General features: G+C 37.7%; 1 protein-coding gene across 3 annotated transcripts in view; it reads left to right on the top strand.

Moving 5' to 3' along the window:
• Window positions 1-21,689, top strand: part of LOC150078999 (uncharacterized protein KIAA2013 homolog) — a 349,674-nt gene that overhangs the window by 214,316 nt on the left and 113,669 nt on the right. For all 3 annotated transcript variants that reach the window (XM_090382754.1, XM_090382753.1, XM_090382752.1), the window contains exon 10: window positions 12,337-12,436. In XM_090382754.1, the coding sequence (XP_090238880.1) occupies window positions 12,337-12,436 (100 nt within the window). The remainder of the gene's footprint in view (window positions 1-12,336; window positions 12,437-21,689) is intronic.

The raw sequence follows: 21,689 nt of genomic DNA, 5'->3' as shown, positions 1-21,689 counted from the left end.
CAGCCACCTTTCACTTTCATCACTTACATACTTCCTGTAAAAGATCAAGCAGTGAACTGCACCGGACCATTATCAACTGTATATTCCCTACTGCTATAGTAAGCATTTTCCCAACAAAACAAAGAATACACAAATCAGTGCTACAATTAACAATTCATTTTACATTAATATAATCTCTGATCATAATTCCAATAATACCATTTCTTTCTAAAGTTTATACTTTTATTATGAAACAAATTTACTTTTATTTCCATTGTTTATTTGCATTTCTGAAATGCTTCAATTTTTTATTTCATCAAATTCCAACAAAACTATTTCCCTTCTTCGATCAGCCCCGAAACAACTGCAGCACACATCAGCTAACCTTTGAACATCACATTATATATAATGAATTCTAAATGCACAAGAGTTTTGTACAGACTTGGCTATTCTTGAATAACTTCACATGACCTTTAATGATATATCGAGTATTTAAATACAGTAATAAAGATAAAATAAAATGAAAATCCCATCATTTTCAGTGAGCATTTTCAAGTTTCTGTGAAACACAAAAAAAAATTGAAAAGGAAGATAGTTAATGCTCAAAAACAATATCTTCTTTTTTGTTATTTAGGATATAATAACTGTACATTTACTTATTTTTATTTTTTTTTTAATTATTTGTTTTAATTTTAATGGTGACTCTCAAATACAAGGGTCTAAACTCATATCCTTTTCTTCTTAACCTTCAACTTGTATACAGTAATTTAGTACCACATGTTGGTTGAAAGTTAAGAAGACAGAAGATACTACCTGTGAACGTTGGCTTACCTTCTGACTTGAATTAGTTCTATGAGTTGGAGTTGAACTCTGAATGCATGGTGATATGATATCATAATATTTTCAAGCACGATCAATATTAAAAATGCAACTATCATACAGATAGTGTAGAAATATTATTTAGTACGTAGGTAACAGTATAAATAAAGAACAAAGTGAATCCTATTACAGTGAGTTGCCTGACTGTTGCATCTTGAATAAGAAAAATGAGAAATATGGAAAAAAGATAGCAGTGATGTGCAGTTACTTCTATGTGTAAATGTATTTAAGTCTTTGTGAATGTATGCCAGTTGGATGCCTTTACTGCCTCTTCCATTTAGTAGAAGATTGTCTGATATCTTTCCAAAGCAATAAGATTCCCTGGTAAGAGAACCTTATTCCCACAGTAAATGGAATTTTCTTGCTTGATAGGATATTTCCGCATCCATTGCTTCATTAATAAGTTTAATATTGATATTTTTCTGCTTCTTGCAAATTAAAGAAAACAGATAATTAGATTTATCATTTCCCTTCCATTAGTGAATCCAGCCTATAACTGTGATTTGTCTGTTAATATTTTGTTTTACAGTTGTATTCATTGCCTGTGATTAATTGTGACTGTTTCTTGTTGCCAAATTATAGAAAACAGATAATCAAACTTATCATCTTCCTTCCATGAGTGAATCCAGCCTATAACAATGAGGGGCTGTGAGTAAGTGTCTACCTTCACCTAGAAATATTCAAGTTAGAGATTTGAAACTTGGCAAATTTCATCATACTCTATATATATAGCTTCTACCTACTCTATGTAGAAGTTGCACATTTTTTTTAGGCTGTGATGTGTTGGAGAATCACCCCCTTTGGTTCTCCCTTGAACCACAGCACTCCTGCTACTTTGTGCCTGTTACTTTGCTGCTCTTGTCTGGGGCATGATATCCATTTAAATACAATTTAATTGATTAACAATGAAAATTAATAAGATTAATTAATTTGATTGATTAAATGACAATAGTACACTAAGCTAATAGATTCCTAAACGGTGATACATATTACACTATCTAGTTTTACGTTATACCTTATGCTAACTAGTTTTACATTATACCTTACACTATCAAGTTTGAGATATATGTTACACTATATCATAATGATCACAATGTTAACTTAGTATATCCTTAGTTAAATGCAAAAATATATATGCCCAACGAGCTACTTATTAATCACAATTAAAACCCTACTATTCCTCTTCACTACTGGTTATGTGCTACGATATTCATGCCAAAATACTGATAAAATAGTCATACGAGTAGTGAGTCGTAACTTAAGCTAAACTTGCACTAACTACCACTCTATAACTATAACAATGGTGGCAAAATTCAAATAATACAAAAGTTCCACGTATATTAAGTACAGTCAGTCCTCGTATAGCACAATAGTTGTGTTCCTAGAAACCCTCGTGCAATGCAATATAAACAACAGGCCCTATGGGAAAAATAGGGTTAGGTGCTGACGACCCAAGATTGAACACACATTTGTAATCAAAACATTACCAACACAATAAATAATCGAAATAAAATTACGTAAGTATTTTATTACGACTATTACATAATAAAATATTGCTAATGCTTTTACTTCTATCGTAAGCAAACTTGTTTTTTGTTTGATTTTCTATCCAAACAGATGACAACCGTTCCATCTCTTCCAATTCTTTGTGTCTTAATCTAATGGATTTTAATTGCACTTTGAGTTGTTCCTGCTATAAAAGTTTTTTATTTTCTCTGCATTCTTTGTAATTCTCGGCGTTGCCTCATTTAGGCCTGTAGCACGTGCAATATCACATGGTCTTTCATTTCGCTCAAAGCGTTTCACAATTTCATATTTTTTCTGTATTGACAGAGGCGGACTGGCCATAAGCCTTACCAAGAAACCACGGTGGTTTGGAGGCCGGTGTGATTTTGGCCATAAACGCTAGTATGAGGCCACTACAAATTTCCCCATGTAAGAATTTTTGACCCAGTCCACCTCTGTTTATCAATATTGCTTCTCTCTGAATCTGTAGTGTTTTTCACCAGATTGCTTCCTTTTCACACCTTTTAAGTATTTTACTCATATTTAGGGAATAAAGCACAATTACAAAATGAGGAGTCATGCTTGATACACATAAACAAAGCTGTGCGCATGTAGCAACTGAATAAACAACACCATAAAGGCAGAGACAACTCTACCTCACTAGCTCACATTTTACTAAAGCACATTTCTGGGGGTTACTACCATAAAACAATAAAAACAATTTCCAGTTTCATTCCTGCTAGTGGAATCTGTTATAAACTGGTAGTAAACTCGATCTAATTGCTTTTGAGATAGCTGTAATTTTACATTATTATGGTTAACTGCGTTTCCCCTTCACTGATATAAAAAACATAAATACATTTTCAGAATCTTCTCTTCATTCCTATTGTGTTGCGTTCAGTTGGGGTGATTCCGGTCCGACTGCCATTTCTTGTAAACACAAAGGCGAATCGTGCATAAGCGAATTCGGTTTGTGTTATATACGATATCGTTCCCCTATTTATAAATCGTGCGTGATCGAATTCACGTAGTGTAAACATGTGTTATACGAGGACTGACTGTAGTAACCTACAAAATCTCTAGAAAAATTAGAAATAAAATAACAAGCATGACCAGGACTATAAAGATACTTATAGAGCATGATTTAATATGTCAATAAAATGGCAAAAATTCTTCAAAAACGTATCGTTTCCTGGAGCTGAAAATTCTCTCACTGGTGCATAGATACTCTTGTCCACACACTAAATTAAAAGTATAATTTTTTCATGAATGAACACTTCAAATGTTTATTTTTACCCTAATCAAATACAAATGGATAAATGCTGTTGATAGTTTAGTATTCATACTAACAGTCCATCATACTGTACCATTCCCAAAAGCTATGCCAGCCCTTAACAAAATACAGATCACAGTGATCATGGAGAACACAGCTCACATCTTCTTGAGAGGCCTGCAGAATATGATGTGCCAGGTCAAAATTCTCTGTCATGTATGGCAATTAGTTGACTGGATTTATTACCTAATTGCCATATATGGATATATATAATCATCGATTGGTTCTAAGATAAATCAGTGGATTATTTAAAGAATTTTAGGTAGTGATGCTGTATATACGACCACAAGCTATAGCTTACTGAAGAAACTTTCTGATATCTCCCTGCAAGATTCAATCAGTTTCTCTGAGGCCATATTAAGTGTCTGTTTGTGTGGTATTAAAATACTCCTTGTTAGATATCAATTGGTGGAAAGTCATGCATAAAATTCAGTGGCATTACTGTAGAGCAAAACTTGATCCAGAAGAAGGACTACAAACAATGGAAATCAAAATGGCAACAAGGATGAGGATTGATCCATAATAGTAACAACTGTTAACGATTAGTTTTCGAAGATCAGAAAACTAGCGATTGTTTGTATCCAAAGCTTGGTGATAAGCCAAGTATATGAGTGACCTTGAGAGTAATGTTAGAATCCTGGGGACCTCTGGTCAGAGAAGTCTCTGAAAATGAGGGTTCCGAAGTGAAATTGGTGATGAGCTTAACAATGGAACTATATTTTTGTATTAGCATTTGTAAACCTATATTATAGAGCTAGAGAAAATAGTTTTAGTAGTAGTGGGTGGCAGAAGCAAGAAAACAAACTCATGTAGCATCAATCAGCCAAAAAAAAAATAAAAGCACTTCCTATTACACCTATCCATATCCTCCAGTAGTTTGTTTAGTTATTCCTTGAATTTATTCAAACCACCCACTGACTAAAAGCAAATGTCCACACATCTGTCCTGCAACCATCCTTCCTCAATTTCAATTTTTGCCCCCTCATGTGAGTAGTCTCAGCAAAAGGAAGAATGCCATCATTGTTTAGCTTACAATCCATTCTAGCCTTAAATGCCTCAATCAGATTTCCCCACAGGTTCCTAGTCTCCGAACACTGCAGTTTGCAGAACCGAAGCAATAGGAGCACCCATTTGTTCACTTCACCAGTCTGGTTGCTCTTCTCTGCACCCATTCCAGCAAATCTACATCCTTCCTAAAGTGCCTGCCAGATCTGTATACAGTACTCTAGATGATGCCTAACCATATCCTTGTACAAAGGGATAATCATCTCCTTATCCCTGCTAGCAAAGTTTCTGTATGTCATTGACAAAACTGCATGAGCTGCCATCTATCTATGCTGCTCAGAGAATTTAATATCTGACTGCACAATAACCCCTAGGTCTTTTTCATTTTCTGCTACCCTGAGTGTTGTACCACACAAGTTGATAAGTTCCACTGGGATTACTGCTATCCATATGTAGTACCTTGCATTTGTCAATGTTAAACTTCAACTGCCATTTCTCAGACCATCGACCTAATTTTCTTAGATCTTGTTACAGCAGCACACCGTGATTACTATCATTAACTGCCCTGCCAACCTTGTATCATCTGCAAACTTAGACATTAAGCCCAATGCTGGATATCATCATTCTTCTCTTTCTTGGTGATTCCTCTCTCTCTCTCTCTCTCTCTCTCTCTCTCTCTCTCTCTCTCTCTCTCTCTCTCTCACAGGGTAACTGGGGAATTTTTTTTTGGCTTGTGCAGCATAAGCCTCAGGCACCCAACACTGAACCCAGGGGGACTCGACAAATAACATTAGTCCACGAAGAGCATAACCACTCTCTTTGTTTTCCACTCAGCCTTTCCTTTATCCATAGCAATAACTTTCTCTTAATGTCGCATTACTCCAATATGTACAGCAGTCTGTCTTATATGTGCAATAGTATGAAAAGTCTTCCTGAAATCTAAGTATATGATATAAAAATTACTCTTTTCATCCAGTGTCTTGTCACTCTGTCATAGTATCCAATCAGATTGATCAAAAAAAAAAAGACCACCCCTTAACAAATCCATTCTGGTACTGCAGTATCAGTTGTCCCACTTATTAGCATTAGTAGTGGCATATGATGCAAGAAAGCAAGCTTATACAGCATCGGCCAGGAAAAAAAAAAACACCACTTTCCATTTTACCTATCCATTCCCTCCAGTAGTTTGTCTAGTTATTCCTTGAATTTATTTAAGCTAACAACTTTTTCCACTTTTTCTTTTCCACTTTCCTCTCAGTTATCACAAAATCATCCACTCCATCTTAAAATTTTACACACTTCTGTCATCACCATTCTTAAAAAATTCTGCATTTGCGAATGCAAATGCAAAATACCTATTGTTTGTCAGTAAGTTGAGCAGCTTCATCCACAGTTAAACCAATCTGATTCATCTCCTTCCTTTCTTCTGGTACTTAAATAAATAAATAAAGAAGACTTTGCATTCTTTGTCAGAGATTTCTTGTAATCTGCCTTTGTTTATCTAAGGAACAAAGGGGTGCTCTTACGAAGAAAGGCTTAAGTTTTGCGAATTACAGTGTCTGGAGACTAGGCACCAGTGAGGTGATCTGATAGAGGTGTACAAAGCCTTGAATGGTTTGAGCATGCTCAATGCTGATGGGATTCTTCCTCTTGCTCAGAATAATCACCTGAGAGGGCATAAGTTCAAATTGAGGAAAGACAGATGTAGGATAGATGTGCGGAAATTTGCCTTTAGCCAGCAGGTGGTTGGTAGGTGGAACAGACTTCCATCCCTTGTCGCGGAAGTTGATAGCCTAAATAAGTTTAAGGCTCAGCTAGACAGGTATTTCGAACGAACAGAGGGGTGAAGTGGAAGTGGTTATTTTTTATTTATTTTTTTTACTGTATTTTTTTTTTTGGCTGATGCTGCATAAGCTTGCTTTCTTGCATCAAATGCCTCTACTAATGCTAATGCTCCTTTGTGACTTGATTGCCGACTAGTTTATATCTACCATAGTCTTCTTTATCACCCGATAATTTATATGTATCCCATGATTCTTTTCCTCATGGGTCTCGTCATTACATCTGACATTGATTTAGGTTCAAGTCTTGAACAATATCTCTTAATTAGTATAAAAAACCTAGTGGCTTCTAAAATTACATCCATGAATGCTTCTCATTTAAAATTTGCCATTGGTAACTTCATCAGTTGCTCCCATCGCAGAGAAAAATTAGAAACCATCTGAGACTGCTATAGTAACCTTTACATCAAATACGTCAAAATATATGTTGTAATATACATCCAGGCCATCTGCAGGCCATGCCATGTGAATGTAGTATGGATGGGTCAGTCGGGTCTGTTATCTATGCGATGGCCAGATGAATGACCCATGGTATGTAATAATAATAATAAAAAAAGTGTGTATGCGCATGCATTGTGTGCTGTTTGTATTCAGAGTGCTGTCTGTATGAAAGAAGGAATGAATGTAAGTGGAAGGTGGGTAAATGCTGGTAAAGCTATTGTTCTATATGAATAAACATCAGAAGAAAAAAAAATGTTAAAATGTCCTGTTTGCATGTATGACTGACAGGTGTGTAAATGTGTGCAGAATTGGGAATGTATGTTGTGTACTCATGGTCAGGAGGGGAGGTGCCCCCCCCTCCTGACCATGACCACAGGGATGGCAACCATCTTTTGGAAATCTTCCATACTTTTCACCCAGTGGTACTAACCACCCTTATTCTGTGTCTGCCTCTTAACAGTCCCCCCAGCAAAGTTGGGTTGCCTCTACAGAGATACCCCCTCTGTCCCCTTGATTCTCCTTAAAGTAACTTTGCAACAAATTTTCCCACCACAAGTGAAAACAGAACAGATACATATAAAACGGTTGTAAAATGTATTAAAAGCGACAAAGTCCAGTCTTGTTTTCTGTATAGAAAGAAAGCAATAACAAGGATAGAATGTTGTTGTTGTGAAAATAGCAAATGACCTCAAACCCATAAATTTAATGAAACTGCATGCTTTGGAGTGACATGTTGGACAAACAACTTGTGTGATTGAAACCTGCTAATTTTGAGGCGACTGAAGTAGATGTTTTACTCTTCCTTGTCATTGTTTAATTCACTATCTGAACATCATCATCAGCCATTTTCAATCCACTGCAGGATGAAGGCCTCTCCAGCAACTTTCCAGTTTCTTCTGTTTTGAGCACTGGCCATCCATGTACTACCCAAAAATTCATGAATTTCATCTATCCATCTCCGCCAGGTTTTCTTCTAGCTCCTCTTGGGTACCATTCTGTTATTTTCTTAGTCCATCTGTCATCATGTCTTCGAGCTATGTGTCCTGCCCAAGACCATTTTAGTTCTTTAGTTTTGATAAGAATGTCCTTTACTTGAGTTTGCTGCCTAATCCATGTGTTTCTCTTCTTATCTAACAGTCTGATTCCCAATATAATTCGTTCCATTCTTCGCTGTGTAGTTCTTAGCTTCTCTTCCATTCTTTTGGTGAGTGCCCAAGTTTCACTTCCATAAGTCATGGTGGGGAGTATACATTGATTCATTATTTTACGTTTCAGACAAACTGGGATATTGCTCTTCAGTATGTGACTATATTTCCTGAATGCTATCCATCCAAAATTTATTCTTCTCTTGACTTCCAGCCATTTATCATTATTACAGCTAATAACTTGTCCCAGATAAGTATATGACTCCACCTTTTCAATTACTGCTCCTTCAATCATTATTTCCCTTTCCGTGGCATACTTTTTCATCATTACTTTTGTTTTAGCCATATTCATCTTTAGTCCGAAATCCTTACTAACTGTGCATAACTGATTAAGATTTTCCTCTAATTCTTTGGGATCATGGCTTATGACCACAACGTCATCTGCAAATCGTAAATAGTTTAGGTACTCTCCGTTCACATTGACTCCTTTCTGCGACCAGTCTAATCTTCTGAAAGCTTCCTCAAGGGCAGCAGTAAACAGCTTCGGAGATATTGTGTCTCCTTGTCGAACTCCTTTCTCGATTTTAAATTTGCTACTGTCTTTGTCTAGTCTAATAAAGGATGTAGCACTCTCATATATTTTCTTCAAAATCATAATATATGGAGTATCTATGCCTTGTCTTTCCAGTGCCCGAATCATTGCTTTATGCTGTATGGAGTCAAATGCCTTTTCATAATCCACAAATGCCAGGCATAATGGTGTTTTATATTCATTTGCTTTTTCCATTAGCTGTGATATTACGTGAAGGTGATCCATAGTTGAGAATCCTGTCCTAAAGCCAGCTTGCTCTTTCGGTTGATTCTCATCAAGTATTCTTTCTAATCTGTTAGTAATGACCCTTGTGAACAACTTGTAGATATGGGAAAACAAGCTAATTGGTCTATAATTTCCAATTTCTGATTTATCTCCTTTCTTATGCAGCAAAACTATGATTGCATTATTCCACTGCTTAGGCATCACACCTTTTCTAATGCACTTTGTGAAGAGCCTTGCCAGTTTTTGTGTTATGTCTCTTCCTCCCAATTTTAACAACTCTACAGTAACTTCATCTTCCCCCGGGGCTTTCCGATTCTTCATTTTCTTCAATGCATGTTCTACCTCATCAGGAAGAATATCGGGTATGTTGTATGTGTTGCTACTTTGCAATCCATGTTCCCACTGCTGGTGTCATTCCCTCGCTCCTTGTATAATTCTCTATAGTAGTCTTCTGCTATTTGAATTATGCCTTCTCTGCTGTTTATGAGTACACCATCGCTATTCTTCAGTTTCGGTATCATTTGTCTTTCTGTATTACTGCTCATGGCTGCTGATTTAAATCCTTTCTTTTCCCTTAATGCTTGTTCTACTTTTCTTGTGTTAAATCTTCTTATGTCCTCTCTGAGTCTCTTTCTAATGGCTTTGCATAACTCAGTATACTCAATTTTCTCCCTGTCAATGTTTTTCTTGCTCTTCATTTGTCGTCTTTGGTTCATCATGACAAGTGTTTCTTGACTAATTTTTTCTTCTTTGGATTTCTGTTTCCCTATATGTTTCTTGGGCTTTATCACTTTCAGAAAGTTGTAATATTCCTCGTCGATATCTTGGTCCTGAACAGTCTGCAGAAGCTCAAACTTGTTCTTAAGTTCCAGTACATACTGCTTTTTCTCCTCCTTCTGTTATTTCAAAGACCTTTGTATTATTTACTCGAGTCAGTTTTTTCCTTTCCTTTCCTACATCTATATCAAGTGTACATCTTACCATTCTGTGATCACTTCCAACATTTACCTTATTCAGGACGGTAACATCATTCACAATATATCTTCTGTTAGTGAGGATGAAGTCGATTTCATTAGTTGTTAATCCATTTGGACTCTTCCATGTCCACTTTCTGTTCACCCTTTTCTTGAAAAAAGTGTTCATTACTGACAGTCCTTGAGATTCTGCAAATTCCACAAGCCTTTCACCTCTTTCATTTCTTTCACCAATTCCAAAATTTCCTGTAGTTCCCCTTTCTGCGCTGTTTTGTCTTTTTCCAACCTTAGCATTGAAGTCTCCCATAATAATAGTGTAGTGGGTTTTCTGCTCATCTAGAAGACTCTCAATTTCAGTGTACATTTCTTCAACCTCTTCATCATCATGGCTCGATGTTGGTGCATAAACCATTATAATCTTTAGCTTGTACCTCTTAGAAATCTTGAATATTAGTCTTGACACTCTTGGTGATGTACTTTTGAATTCCAAAATGTTGTTTTTAAAATCTTTATGGACCAGAAATCCAACTCCACCTTCACTCCTTTCACTGTTTCCATTGGTGTACAGCAGATTTCCACTTGATAAACTTATAAGTGATTCATTTCTTCTTCTTGTTTCAGCTAAACCGATGATATTCCAATTCACATTTTCTAATTCCTTTTCCAGCTCTAATATCCTCTCTTCACCGATGAGCGATCGTACTGAACACCACGAACATACTGAACATCATGAGTGATCGTACTCTCTGAACACCACGAGATAATTGCTAATTACACGAAGGGTTCCTCCCACTGCATCAGTCACTTACAGAGAACGTCATCAACATATATGAAGATCAAAGGATCGTCGACAATTTAGATGTGTCTCATAGTAATAACTCATTCATAGTCCTTGCAGTTTTTTTTTCAGATAAACAAAAAAAAGGAAAAAAAAAAACAAATCTAAGGCATTAAAACAGCAACACTGACCATAGCTAGACTGTTATGTGACAAATTTATGTATTGTAAAATAAAACATATTGCCCAGCGACAACAGCGTACACACACAAAAAATGTAAAATTAATTCAACACTAGAATAAAATCATGTGATGTACACACTGTGTATATGTATATTTGGCACTGGTTTTGCTGAATATTTCACGACTGTCTTTTATTTGCTACTATTTCTATAAGCTTGGCACAGTCAAAACAATACTCGGATGGCCAGTCACTGTGCTGATATTTAAAAAAAAAAAAAAAAAATTCTCATTTATTAATGAAATTCGTTAATTGTCTTAGAAATAAATTTGTCTTCTAAATTTAGCGATCCCCTTTCAAGATCGGGTCCAATTGCAGCTGCATTGGAATAGTTACACCCAGAACAAAATCATTGGTTTATCTGGAGATTGTCTTTCAGTTAGCTCTTTGTACACTGAAAACCCCTTGAGGAAATAGAGAAGCGAAATGCCTCCTGTGTTTTCTTTATTTTCGAATTTTTGGTTAAGGGAGGATATATGCCCCCAACCCAAATATGCCCCTGTCCCTAACCTCGTGCAGCACACCAGTAATCTTTCTGCGGCACACCTGTTGGGAAGCTATGTAATATAGGTTACAGTTAATCCTTTAGCTCCTGGGCCCCCTTTTAGACCCCGGGCCCAGGTACGATGTACTCCCTGCACCCCCTCTCTCATAGGCCCTGACCTGCAGATTCTTAATGCATGTTAATCAGATTGTCCACTAACTGATTATGCCAGTCCTAATGTATGACATTTCCTGCCCAATAATAGCATTGGACAGAAATTTTCTTCTCATTTTGCTTTAAAGAAAAGGCTTGTGTGTACCCTGTATGCACAAAAGATGTTTTATTTTATGTGTAAATATCTTTCACACAAATCAAAACCATTTAAATTTTTAAAATCGAACAGCTTGAACTGAAGTTATGAAGATATAATATTTTATGCTCACACCTACTACTTACTCTACTGAATCAACATAGTGACTGCGCTAGCATCATATAGAAAGTGACGTCATTTACATTATTTCCGTCTTGCATTTTCGTTACCAATCGGTTTTACTTCAGTCTGAAAAATTTAATAGGTGCTGCCAAAGATGTTTTCACAACAAAAGTACAAAGATTTTGTGACATTTCAGTGATCCAAAGAGATAAGAAAAATGGCAGAATATGTTCTGCATTCATGGTGCCAAAGGAGATTACAGAACCTTGGCTCTAGCAATGATTTCAGCAATAGCAGAATCACTAGACCTCTTTCAATTGACACGTAATATCCAGTAAGTGACAAATTTAATTTTTCTTTAATACAATTTAGGAACTTATTGATTAAACCTCATATATTAAACACAGTTTTTCTGCATGATCATGTTTATATTTAAAATTATATATTTAAATTGAATTTCAATATTGTACTGATTTTTCAGCTCAAAGACACTGCTTATCAGAACTGTAGTTCACTATTCTGATTTGTCTGCTAATAAATATGAAGAAACATCAAAGAGACTGGAAACATTGACCCGTGAGGTAAATGCTAATATTAATGCTGTATGGCATCTGTTTTTTTTGCATGTTTTCACACTAATGTTATGAACCAAAAAAAAAAAAAGAAAAGAAAATTGTCTTTGCTGTGGAAAATGCTTCTTTTTCTACAGGGTGAATCAAAATTTGAACAACCCAAGTATCAATAATTAAAATTTATTAATTCTTTTACAATTAGATTATGCACTCAAATAAATTATAATAAATATTTGAAAACGTCTCTCAGCAATGCCACCGTTTCGTTGATGTGTGACAAGACACCCATCTTGCTAAAATCAACAATAATATTTGCCATTATTGAGTATTGTGATAACCTGGTATTATTAAATTCAAGTATTCATTTCCATCAACTTCATCAAAGAAGAGAAGTCCAACCACTCAGCAGTGTGAAAAGGCACATCACACTCCTGATTTTTGAAGATATAAGGTTTTTCAAGAAAGATGTGAGAATTTTCATAACTGTTTTCAGTATTGGTGAAAACCCTCAAGTGGAACTCAATGGGCATATATGAGAGTTTGAAAAGTCAGGTAGATGCCCTTGAAGGAATTAAAATGCAGGGCCCATCAAGCTCTCAGCTGCCCAACTCAATGCCAGAGCTCACTCTTGTGCATCAGGCAACACAACAGCAATCTTCAAGACAGTATGCACTGCTCCCACAGGAGCTAGTTATTGTCGGTGACTCTATTTTCACAGAAATGGGAAATATGTCATGCAAGAAGGGTAGGTGGAATAGAGTATGCCAGGGCCAAAAGTCAATGACAAAAGGTAGAAATTTTCATTTAGATCAATAAAGGAATGAAACCAACAACAATAATGCACATACATAATACTCATAATAGGTGTTTTAAAAGGCTGCCAACTGCATGAGAAATTTTTTTTTAATGCAGTTGGCAGCCTTGATCCCAGCAAGCATTGTAACAGTACAGCATTAAAATGGCAACTGTACAGGGGAAAGCAGTGTGCATGCTGTGGGATACCAAATCTCCAGTGACTGTAAAGAGACATTTTCAACAGGAATTCCAGAATGACCCACCTACAGAACAATCGATGAGATGATGGTTGAAACAGTTTCAAGAAACTGGCAGTGTGCTGCACCAGAAAGGAACAGGTAGACCTAGTGTATCTGCAGATAAAATTTCAGAAATTCAGGAAGTGTTTACCTGAAGTTCTATAAAATATATCTTCTGGGCAAGCCTGCAGCTGCAGGTTCCAGGAGCGACATTGCACAGAATGGTTTGCAAGAGATTGAAACTTTATGCTTAAAAAATGCAAGTCATTCAGGAAATTAAGCCTCACAAAAAACAAAAATGAGAGGAATTCACTGTTCACATTCTCAGCCATTTAGACAAAGATAAGCACTTTCTGGAAAATGTCGTTTTCAGTGATGAAGCAAAATTTCACCTGTGTGTTAGGGTTAACAGACAAAATTGTTGCTTATGAGGATCTGAAAATTCCCGCTCAGTTTATGAACATGAGCATGATAGTCCCAAGTAAACGTGTGATATGCACTGTCCTTCAGCCAAGTGATTGGGCTATTTTTCTTGTATAAAAAACATTGTGAAATCCAGGAATTACCTAGATATGCTCGAATTTGCTTCACTTTGACTGGAAGATATGTAGCCACATGTGTTCTTTGAGCAAGATGAGGCACCACCACCACCACCACCACCACCACTGGAGCATGCATGTGCGTGATTTCCTCGGTGAAAACTTTCATAACTGATGGATCAGCCAGGATGGTCCCACTTGTGGCCTTCTTGTTTCCCGGATATCACATCTGTGAATTTTCTTTGTATGGGCTATGTAAAGGAGATGGTACATGCAAAAAAAAAAAAAAAAAAAAAAAAGGTAACAGTGTCACAGATTTAAAAGACCAGATTGAACAGGCAGTGACCTCCATTTTTCAAGAGGTGCTTCAAAACACTTGGAAAGAAATTGGCTGCTGTCTTGACATTCTACATGCTACCAAGGTGCCCATGTGGAGGTTTATTTGATGTGCAGTGTGTGATAAGAAATCGTTTGAGTTGGTTTTTTAAGTTCAGCAAACTGTTTTACAATAACTATTACAATAAAATTTTAATTGAGCTTCATGATCAGGTGAGTAATTTATAGACACACTGGATTATTCGACTATAAACACACATCTGGAACACACCAGCATGGATGAGTTTGTGTAAGTGTGGCCTAAAAGTCGCCATTCTGCATAGAGGTACACACTATTGCTGCAATATGACTTTGTAAAAATTGCATGTGGTCATCAAAATGAAAAAAATCAGCTCTCATTTTGGGTTGTGAAATTTTGAATCACTCTCTACGCTATATGTCTGAATGATGTGTGATTATTAGTAGTAAAGTATGAGTCAGGCTTAAGTAAAAATATTTTACAAATGCTGTTTTAGCATACAGGTTGCCTTTCTCTATTTCAGGTTCCTCGTTTGCAGTTTCTATTTCTTACAGTTTTTCAGCTGTTGCAATCTTTTAAGCCCTTGAAAGCAATTATCAAATAACAGTACCATTTTGTTCTTTAGACTGAAATCGTAATGGAAACTATTTACTCTTTAACCTTGTGTGCACTATTAAATAAATGTAATATTTCTGAACATCCCTATTTATTGTCAGATAAATAGGGATGTTCAGAATCAGGCAACACAGCAGCAATCCTCAAAATAGTATGCACTGGTCCCACAGGAGCTAGTTATTGTCGGTGACTCTGTTGTCACAGAAATGGGAAATATGTTATCCAAGAAGGATAGGTGGAATAGGGTATGTCTGCCAGGAGCAAAAATCGATGACAATGTAGAGCGGATATCAGCTTTTAAAGGCACAAAAGGTGATATTGTTGTATATGTTGGCTCTAATGATATTGGAGATCTGAGGACTTACTTAACAAGTATAAGGCAGTGTTGGCAAAAAGTTGCAAGATAGGATTGAATTTGAAAGTGTCTACAATTCTTCCCAGACAATAAGAGGGAGTATATGTTTGAGAGCCTTGTCAGTCAGTTCAGCCCAGAAGAGAATGTGCAAGGCTCGTGGTGTAGAATTATAGAATTATACTCAGCGTGGTCTGTGCTTGTTAACAGGAGATACTTTTTTTTTTACGGGGATGAGATACACTTGAATAGGAGGGGGTGCGAGAATATTTGCTGATGCTATTGATGCCTGCTTTTCGTACCAACAAAGAAATACTATTCAAGGCTTAATGGACCTAAATGGATGTCAGATGAACTATTGAGACACGTGATAGAGAAGAAAAGGGCATGGGATGCATATAAATTATCAGAGATGCAGAAGCCTATGGTCAATATAAATTAGTGTGTAATCAAGTCACAAAGGAGATTTGTCAAGCTAAGGCAGATTATGAGAAGTCTCTGGCAAATAATGCAAAGAAAAACAGCAAAGACTTCCAGTTCTAATATTAACAGTAGAAGGAAGGGGTTGAATCACATTGGGCCACTTGATGTCTATGGGTTAACTGTTGATGACCTTGCAGACAAACTGAATGAGTATTTTGCATCTGCATTCACACATGAAGAATTCTTTAAGGAAGGGGATGCCAGAAGTTTATCAAACTCTAACAAGGAGTTAAATGGCTTTGTGATAATTGATAGGAAAGTTGAGGAGAAATTGTTGAGGATCGATAGAGAAAAGTCACCTGTGAGGATGGAATCTGAGCGCATCTTTGGATTCAGGCTGGGCGGGGTCCTTATGGAGTGGAGATGTGCAAATATATCCCTAATTCATTAAGGGGGATCAAAAGGCAACATGAGTAATTACAGACCTGTTAGTTTAATGTCAGTTCCATAGAAAATAATGGAATCACTGGTTAAAGAGGTAGTTAAGGACCATTTGAACAGGCATTGCAATTATACTGCAATCACAGCATGGATTTTTGAAGGGGCAGTCTTGAATAACCAATCTGATAGGTTACTATGATGCAGTGACCAAGGAACTGGATGTAAAAAAAAAAAATAATTTTGACATCATATACTTGGATTTCAGGAGGCTTGTGTAGCTATTGCACATAAAAAAAACTGTTGTACAAACTGGAGCAATGCAATGTAGCATTAAAGGCAAGATACTGCTATGGATAAAGGGATGGTTAAGTGAAAGAAGACAGAAAGTGGTTATCAATGGGCACTGCTCTTCATGGACTAATATTATTAGTAGAATTCCCAGGGTTCAGTTCTGGGTCCATTGTTGTTTTCAATATTTATCAGTGATATTGTGGAAGGTATATTAATGTCTAAGCTTGCAGATAATACGTTGGCAGGGTGATCATTGACAATCATCAGTATGGGCTACTGCAACAAGGTCTAGCAAAACTGAATCATTGGGCTGAGAAATGCCAGTTGAAATATAACATTGCACATGGGTAGCAGTAACTGCACATTAACTTACTGTGTATACTGCACTCAGGGTAGTGAAGAATAAAAAACTATCTGAGCAGTGCAGACATGCCATCAGGACAGCTCGTGGGGATTTGTCAGTGTTATACAGAAACTTTGCTAGCAGGGATAAGGAGATGATTATTCCTTTGTATAAGGCCATGGTTAGGCCTTATGTTAAGTACTGTATACAGATTTGGAGGCCTCACTTTAGGAAAGATGTAGATCTGCTGGAATGGGAGCTGAGAAGGATAACCAGATTGGTTAAAGGAATAAAAGGGTGCTCTTGCCTAGAAAGGCTTCATTTCTGCAAATTGCAGTGTCTCAAGACTAGGCACCTGCAGAGAAATCTGATTGAGGTGTTTAAGAGCCTTGAATAATTTGAGTATGCTGAATGTTAATAGTAGTCTTCGTAAAAAAGATAGGTGGAACAGGACCAGGGTATGTCTGCCAGGGGCAAAGGTTGATGACGTTGTACAGCGAATATCATCTTTTAAGGGCACAAAAGGTGATATAGTTGTACACATTGGCACTAATAATATTAAGAGTAGGAGACCGGCAGAATTACTTAACAAGTACAGGTCGCTGCTGAACAAAAGCCGAGAATTAGGGTTGAATTTGAAAGTGTCTGCAATTCTGCCCAGACATGATAGGAGGGAGTATATGATGAGCGCCTTGTCGATCAATTCGGCCCTGGAAAGATTGTGCAAGGCTCAAGGGGTAGAATTTTTTTCAGCCTGGACTGTACTTGTTAACAGGAGAGATTGCTTCTACAGGGATGGGATACACTTAAATAGAAAGGGTGCAAGAATATTTGCTGATGCTATCGAGGCAGTGTTAGGTGGGTCGGAAAACTGCTAGCTTGGGGGGAGACAAAGACCAATAGATTGACAGTAGCCACTGGCAGAGGTGAAAGAGATTCTTGCACAGCTTCTATTAGAATGAGCAGAAGCCTGAAAAACAAGATGCATGGTATTTCAGAGACTGCAGGGAGCCATTGCGGTACAAGTAAACACATGGGTTGTTTTAAGGTAGCTAAGAATAGAAACAGGTGCAGGTATACTTGTGTGTACACCAATGCTAGGAGTTTAGTAAATAAATTTGATGAATTTGAGGTATTGCTCAAAACATCAAAGGCAGATATTGTTGGGATATCAGAGACGTGGTGTCACACAGATATAAGGGATGCAGAACTGCAATTTGGGGAGTACAACGTCTACAGAAAGGATAGACAGGATAGGAAGGGGGGGGGGTTATGCTATTAGTTAAGAAACACATAAAAACCAAGGAAGTGAAGCCAGTCGACATCGCTGGACAGTGCAGTGTTGAGTCAGTTTGGTGTGACATAAGCATTGGGAGATCAAAATTGAGAGTAGGAGTGTGCTATAGGCCTAATGACTCTGATGAGTATAATAAGGAACTGTACAGGGAAATAGAATGGGCCAGTAAATCAGAGAGTCTTATAATGGGAGATTTTAATTTCCCATTGACTGGAATTTGGGGGCTGGTTACTCACGCACTAGCAGGGCTTTTGTGGATTTATTGGATGATTGTTTTCTACATCAGCATGTTCGAGAGGAAACTAGAGGGAGTAATACTCTTGATTTAATTATCAGCAGTGATTCTTCATGCATTAAGAATCTGCAGATAAATGAACCACTAGGTGGCAGTGATCACAGTGTGCTGAAGTGCGATTTACTCAAAGAGGTAACTACCATTAGGGGTAAAGGGAAGGGTTATTGCTTCCGTAAAGGCGACTACAATGGACTGAGACAGTATTTAAATTCTATACAGTGGGACCAACTGATGATGTTACCAACAGCAAATTCAAAATGGGAAGCATTCAAAGAACTTATCTTGGAAGCTACTAGGCTTTACATACCAACTAAGAAATATTGTTCAAGGTTTAGGCCAAAATGGATGTCAGATGAACTAATGAGGCATATGGCAGAGAAGAAAAATGCATGGGATACTTACAAATAAACACATGACACAGAAGCCTATGATAGATACAAGTTGATATGCAACCAAGTTACAAAGGAGGTTAGGCAGGCGAAGGCAGATTACGAGAAATCCTTGGCAAGGGATGCAAAGAAAAACAGCAAAGAGTTCTTTACTTATGTAAACTCTAGAAGGAAGGGGATGAATCAGATTAGTCCACTTGATATTGATGGGTCAACTGTTGATGATCCTGCTCAGGTAGCTAACAAACTAAATGAATATTTTGCATCGACATTCACACATGAGGAGTTATTCAGCAAGGGGAATGCCAGAGGTGTATTGAACTCTAGCAGTAAGCTACAGAATCTTGAAATAACTGGGAGTAAAGTGGAGCAGAAACTGTTGAAGATAAACACAAGAAAGGCACCCGGGGTGGATGGGATCTATCCAGTTCTATTAAAGGAGGCAGCAAAGGAAGTAAGCAAACCCTTAGCCATAATTATGAGAGCTTCCTTGGACTCAGGTGAGGTACCCATGGACTGGAAATGTGCAAATGTGACCCCAATTCACAAAGGAGGATCAAAGGCTGACACAAGTAATTATAGCTGTGAGTTTAACTTCTGTTCCAGGTAAATTAATGGAGGCACTAGTTAAAGAAGTACTGCAGGATCATTTAGACAAGACTTCAGTTATAGCTCGGACACAGCATGGTTTTGTTAAGGGGAAGTCTTGCCTGACCAATTTGATTGGATACTATGATGCAGTCACAAAAGAACTGGATGCAGGGAATAACTTTGATATTATATACTTGGATCTTAGAAAGGCTTTTGATACTGTTACACATGGAAGACTGCTGCACAAATTGGAGCAGTGTGACATTGGAGGCAAATTGCTGCTGTGGATAAAGGGGTGGCTGAGGGGGAGAAGACAGAGAGTGGTAATCAATGGACACTGCTCGTCATGGACTAATGTTATTAGTGGAGTCCCTCAGGGCTCAGTGTTGGGTCCAATATTGTTTTCTGTATTCATAAATGATATTTATGATGGTATATCAAGCTTAATGTCGAAGTTTGCAGACAATACAAAGGTAGGCAGGGTTGTCAAGGATACTACTGACACTATGCTGCTGCAACGGGATCTGGAAAGGTTGAGCAGATGGGCTGAGAGGTGGCAAATGAAGTTTAACATTGACAAATGTAAAGTACTTTTTACATTTGTACTTTTTACTTTTTAAAGTACTGGGGTTGCTGTTTCCCATGTGTACTTCACATGGAAAACAGCAACCCCAGAGCAACGTATCAACTCTGTGGTACTACACTGACAGTGGTAGAGAATGAAAGGTACTCGGGGGTGGTTGTGCAGGCAGATATGAAGTTCTCTGAGCAGTGCAGACGGGCTGCAGGAGTAGCTCATGGAGTATTGTCAATGATATACAGGAATTTTTCCAGCAGGGATAAGGAGGTGATTATTCCATTGTATAAGGCAATGGTCAGGCCACACCTAGAGTACTGTATACAGGTCTGGAGGCCTCATTTCAAGAAGGATGTAGCGCTGCTGGAACGAGTACAGAGAAGGGCAACAAGATTAGTGAATGGAACAAAGGGGTGCTCTTACGAAGAAAGGCTTAAGTTTTGCAAATTACAGTGTCTGGAGACTAGGCACCAGCGAGGTGATCTGATAGAGGTGTATAAAGCCTTGAATGGTTTAAGCATGCTCAATGCTGATGGGATTCTTCCTCAAGCTCAGAAAAATCACCTGAGAGGGCATAAATTCAAATTGAGGAAAGACAGATGTAGGATAGACGTGCGGAAATTTGCCTTTAGCCAGCGGATTGTTGGTTGGTGGAACAGACTTCCATCCCTTGTGGTGGAGGTTGATAGCCTAAATAAGTTTAAGGCTCAGCTGGACAGGTATTTTGAACGAACAGAGGGGTGAAGTGTAAGTGGGTTTTTTTTTTTTTCTTTTTTTTTTTTGGCTGATGCTGCATAAGCTTGCTTTCTTGCATCAAATGCCTCTACTAATGCTAATGCTAATGCTAGTCCACTTGCTGAGACTACACAAATGAGGGGACATAAATTCAAGTTAGTCGAGGAAGGATGGTTGTAGGATAGATGTGTGGAAGTTTGCCTTCAGCCAGCTGGTGGTTAATTGTTGTAACAGACTTCCACCTGTTGTTTTGGACGTGGATGGGTTGAATAAATTCAAAGAAAAACTAGACAAAACTTGGAGGATACAAATGGGTGAACTATTGGTTTTTTTTTTTTTTTTTTGTCTGATGCTATTTAAGCTTGCTTTCTTGCATGATTTGCCATTACTAATACTAATATTATATTGCAATATACAGGGTGTTTCAGTTAAACGTTTCAGAACTTCTAAGAGGGGTAGGGTACATCCTGACAACTCGAAATCATATAGCAATGTGGGGTCGGAAATGCTTTCCTGAAGCGGTGTTGTACACAGAAGCACCATAAAGAAAAGAGACCGTAAGTGAGAAATCGTTTTAATAATACATGAAAAGAAGCAAAAGGTACATGGATTAAAGTAAGTGTTCGAAGTTTCTTCCACGGGCTACAATGCACGCCTCACATCTCCGACGCATGGACATCTGAACATTCTGGAATACTCCAGGCAGCGTGTCCAGACACAGCAACCGGAGGATTATGCAACTCGTATTGCTTTCGCACAGTGGTACCTTGGAAAATGTGCTACAAATCCCCTTTTTCCTGCTGAAGTGTTGTTTTCCGATGAGGCATCCTTCACAAGGGAAGGAATTTTCAACACACATAACGACCATATCTGGGCGGTCGAGAACCCGCATGCAATACGACGTCGTGCAGCACAGATTCGATTTTCGGTCAATGTATGGGCCGGTATTATGGGAGATCACCTCATCGGACCTTACCTGTTACCG

The sequence above is a fragment of the Mastigoproctus giganteus genome, chromosome 10, assembly GCF_048544385.1.
Source record: "Mastigoproctus giganteus isolate SK-2022 chromosome 10, ASM4854438v1, whole genome shotgun sequence".
Lineage (NCBI taxonomy): Eukaryota > Metazoa > Arthropoda > Arachnida > Uropygi > Thelyphonidae > Mastigoproctus > Mastigoproctus giganteus.
This window is presented reverse-complemented; position numbering and strand designations above follow the sequence as displayed.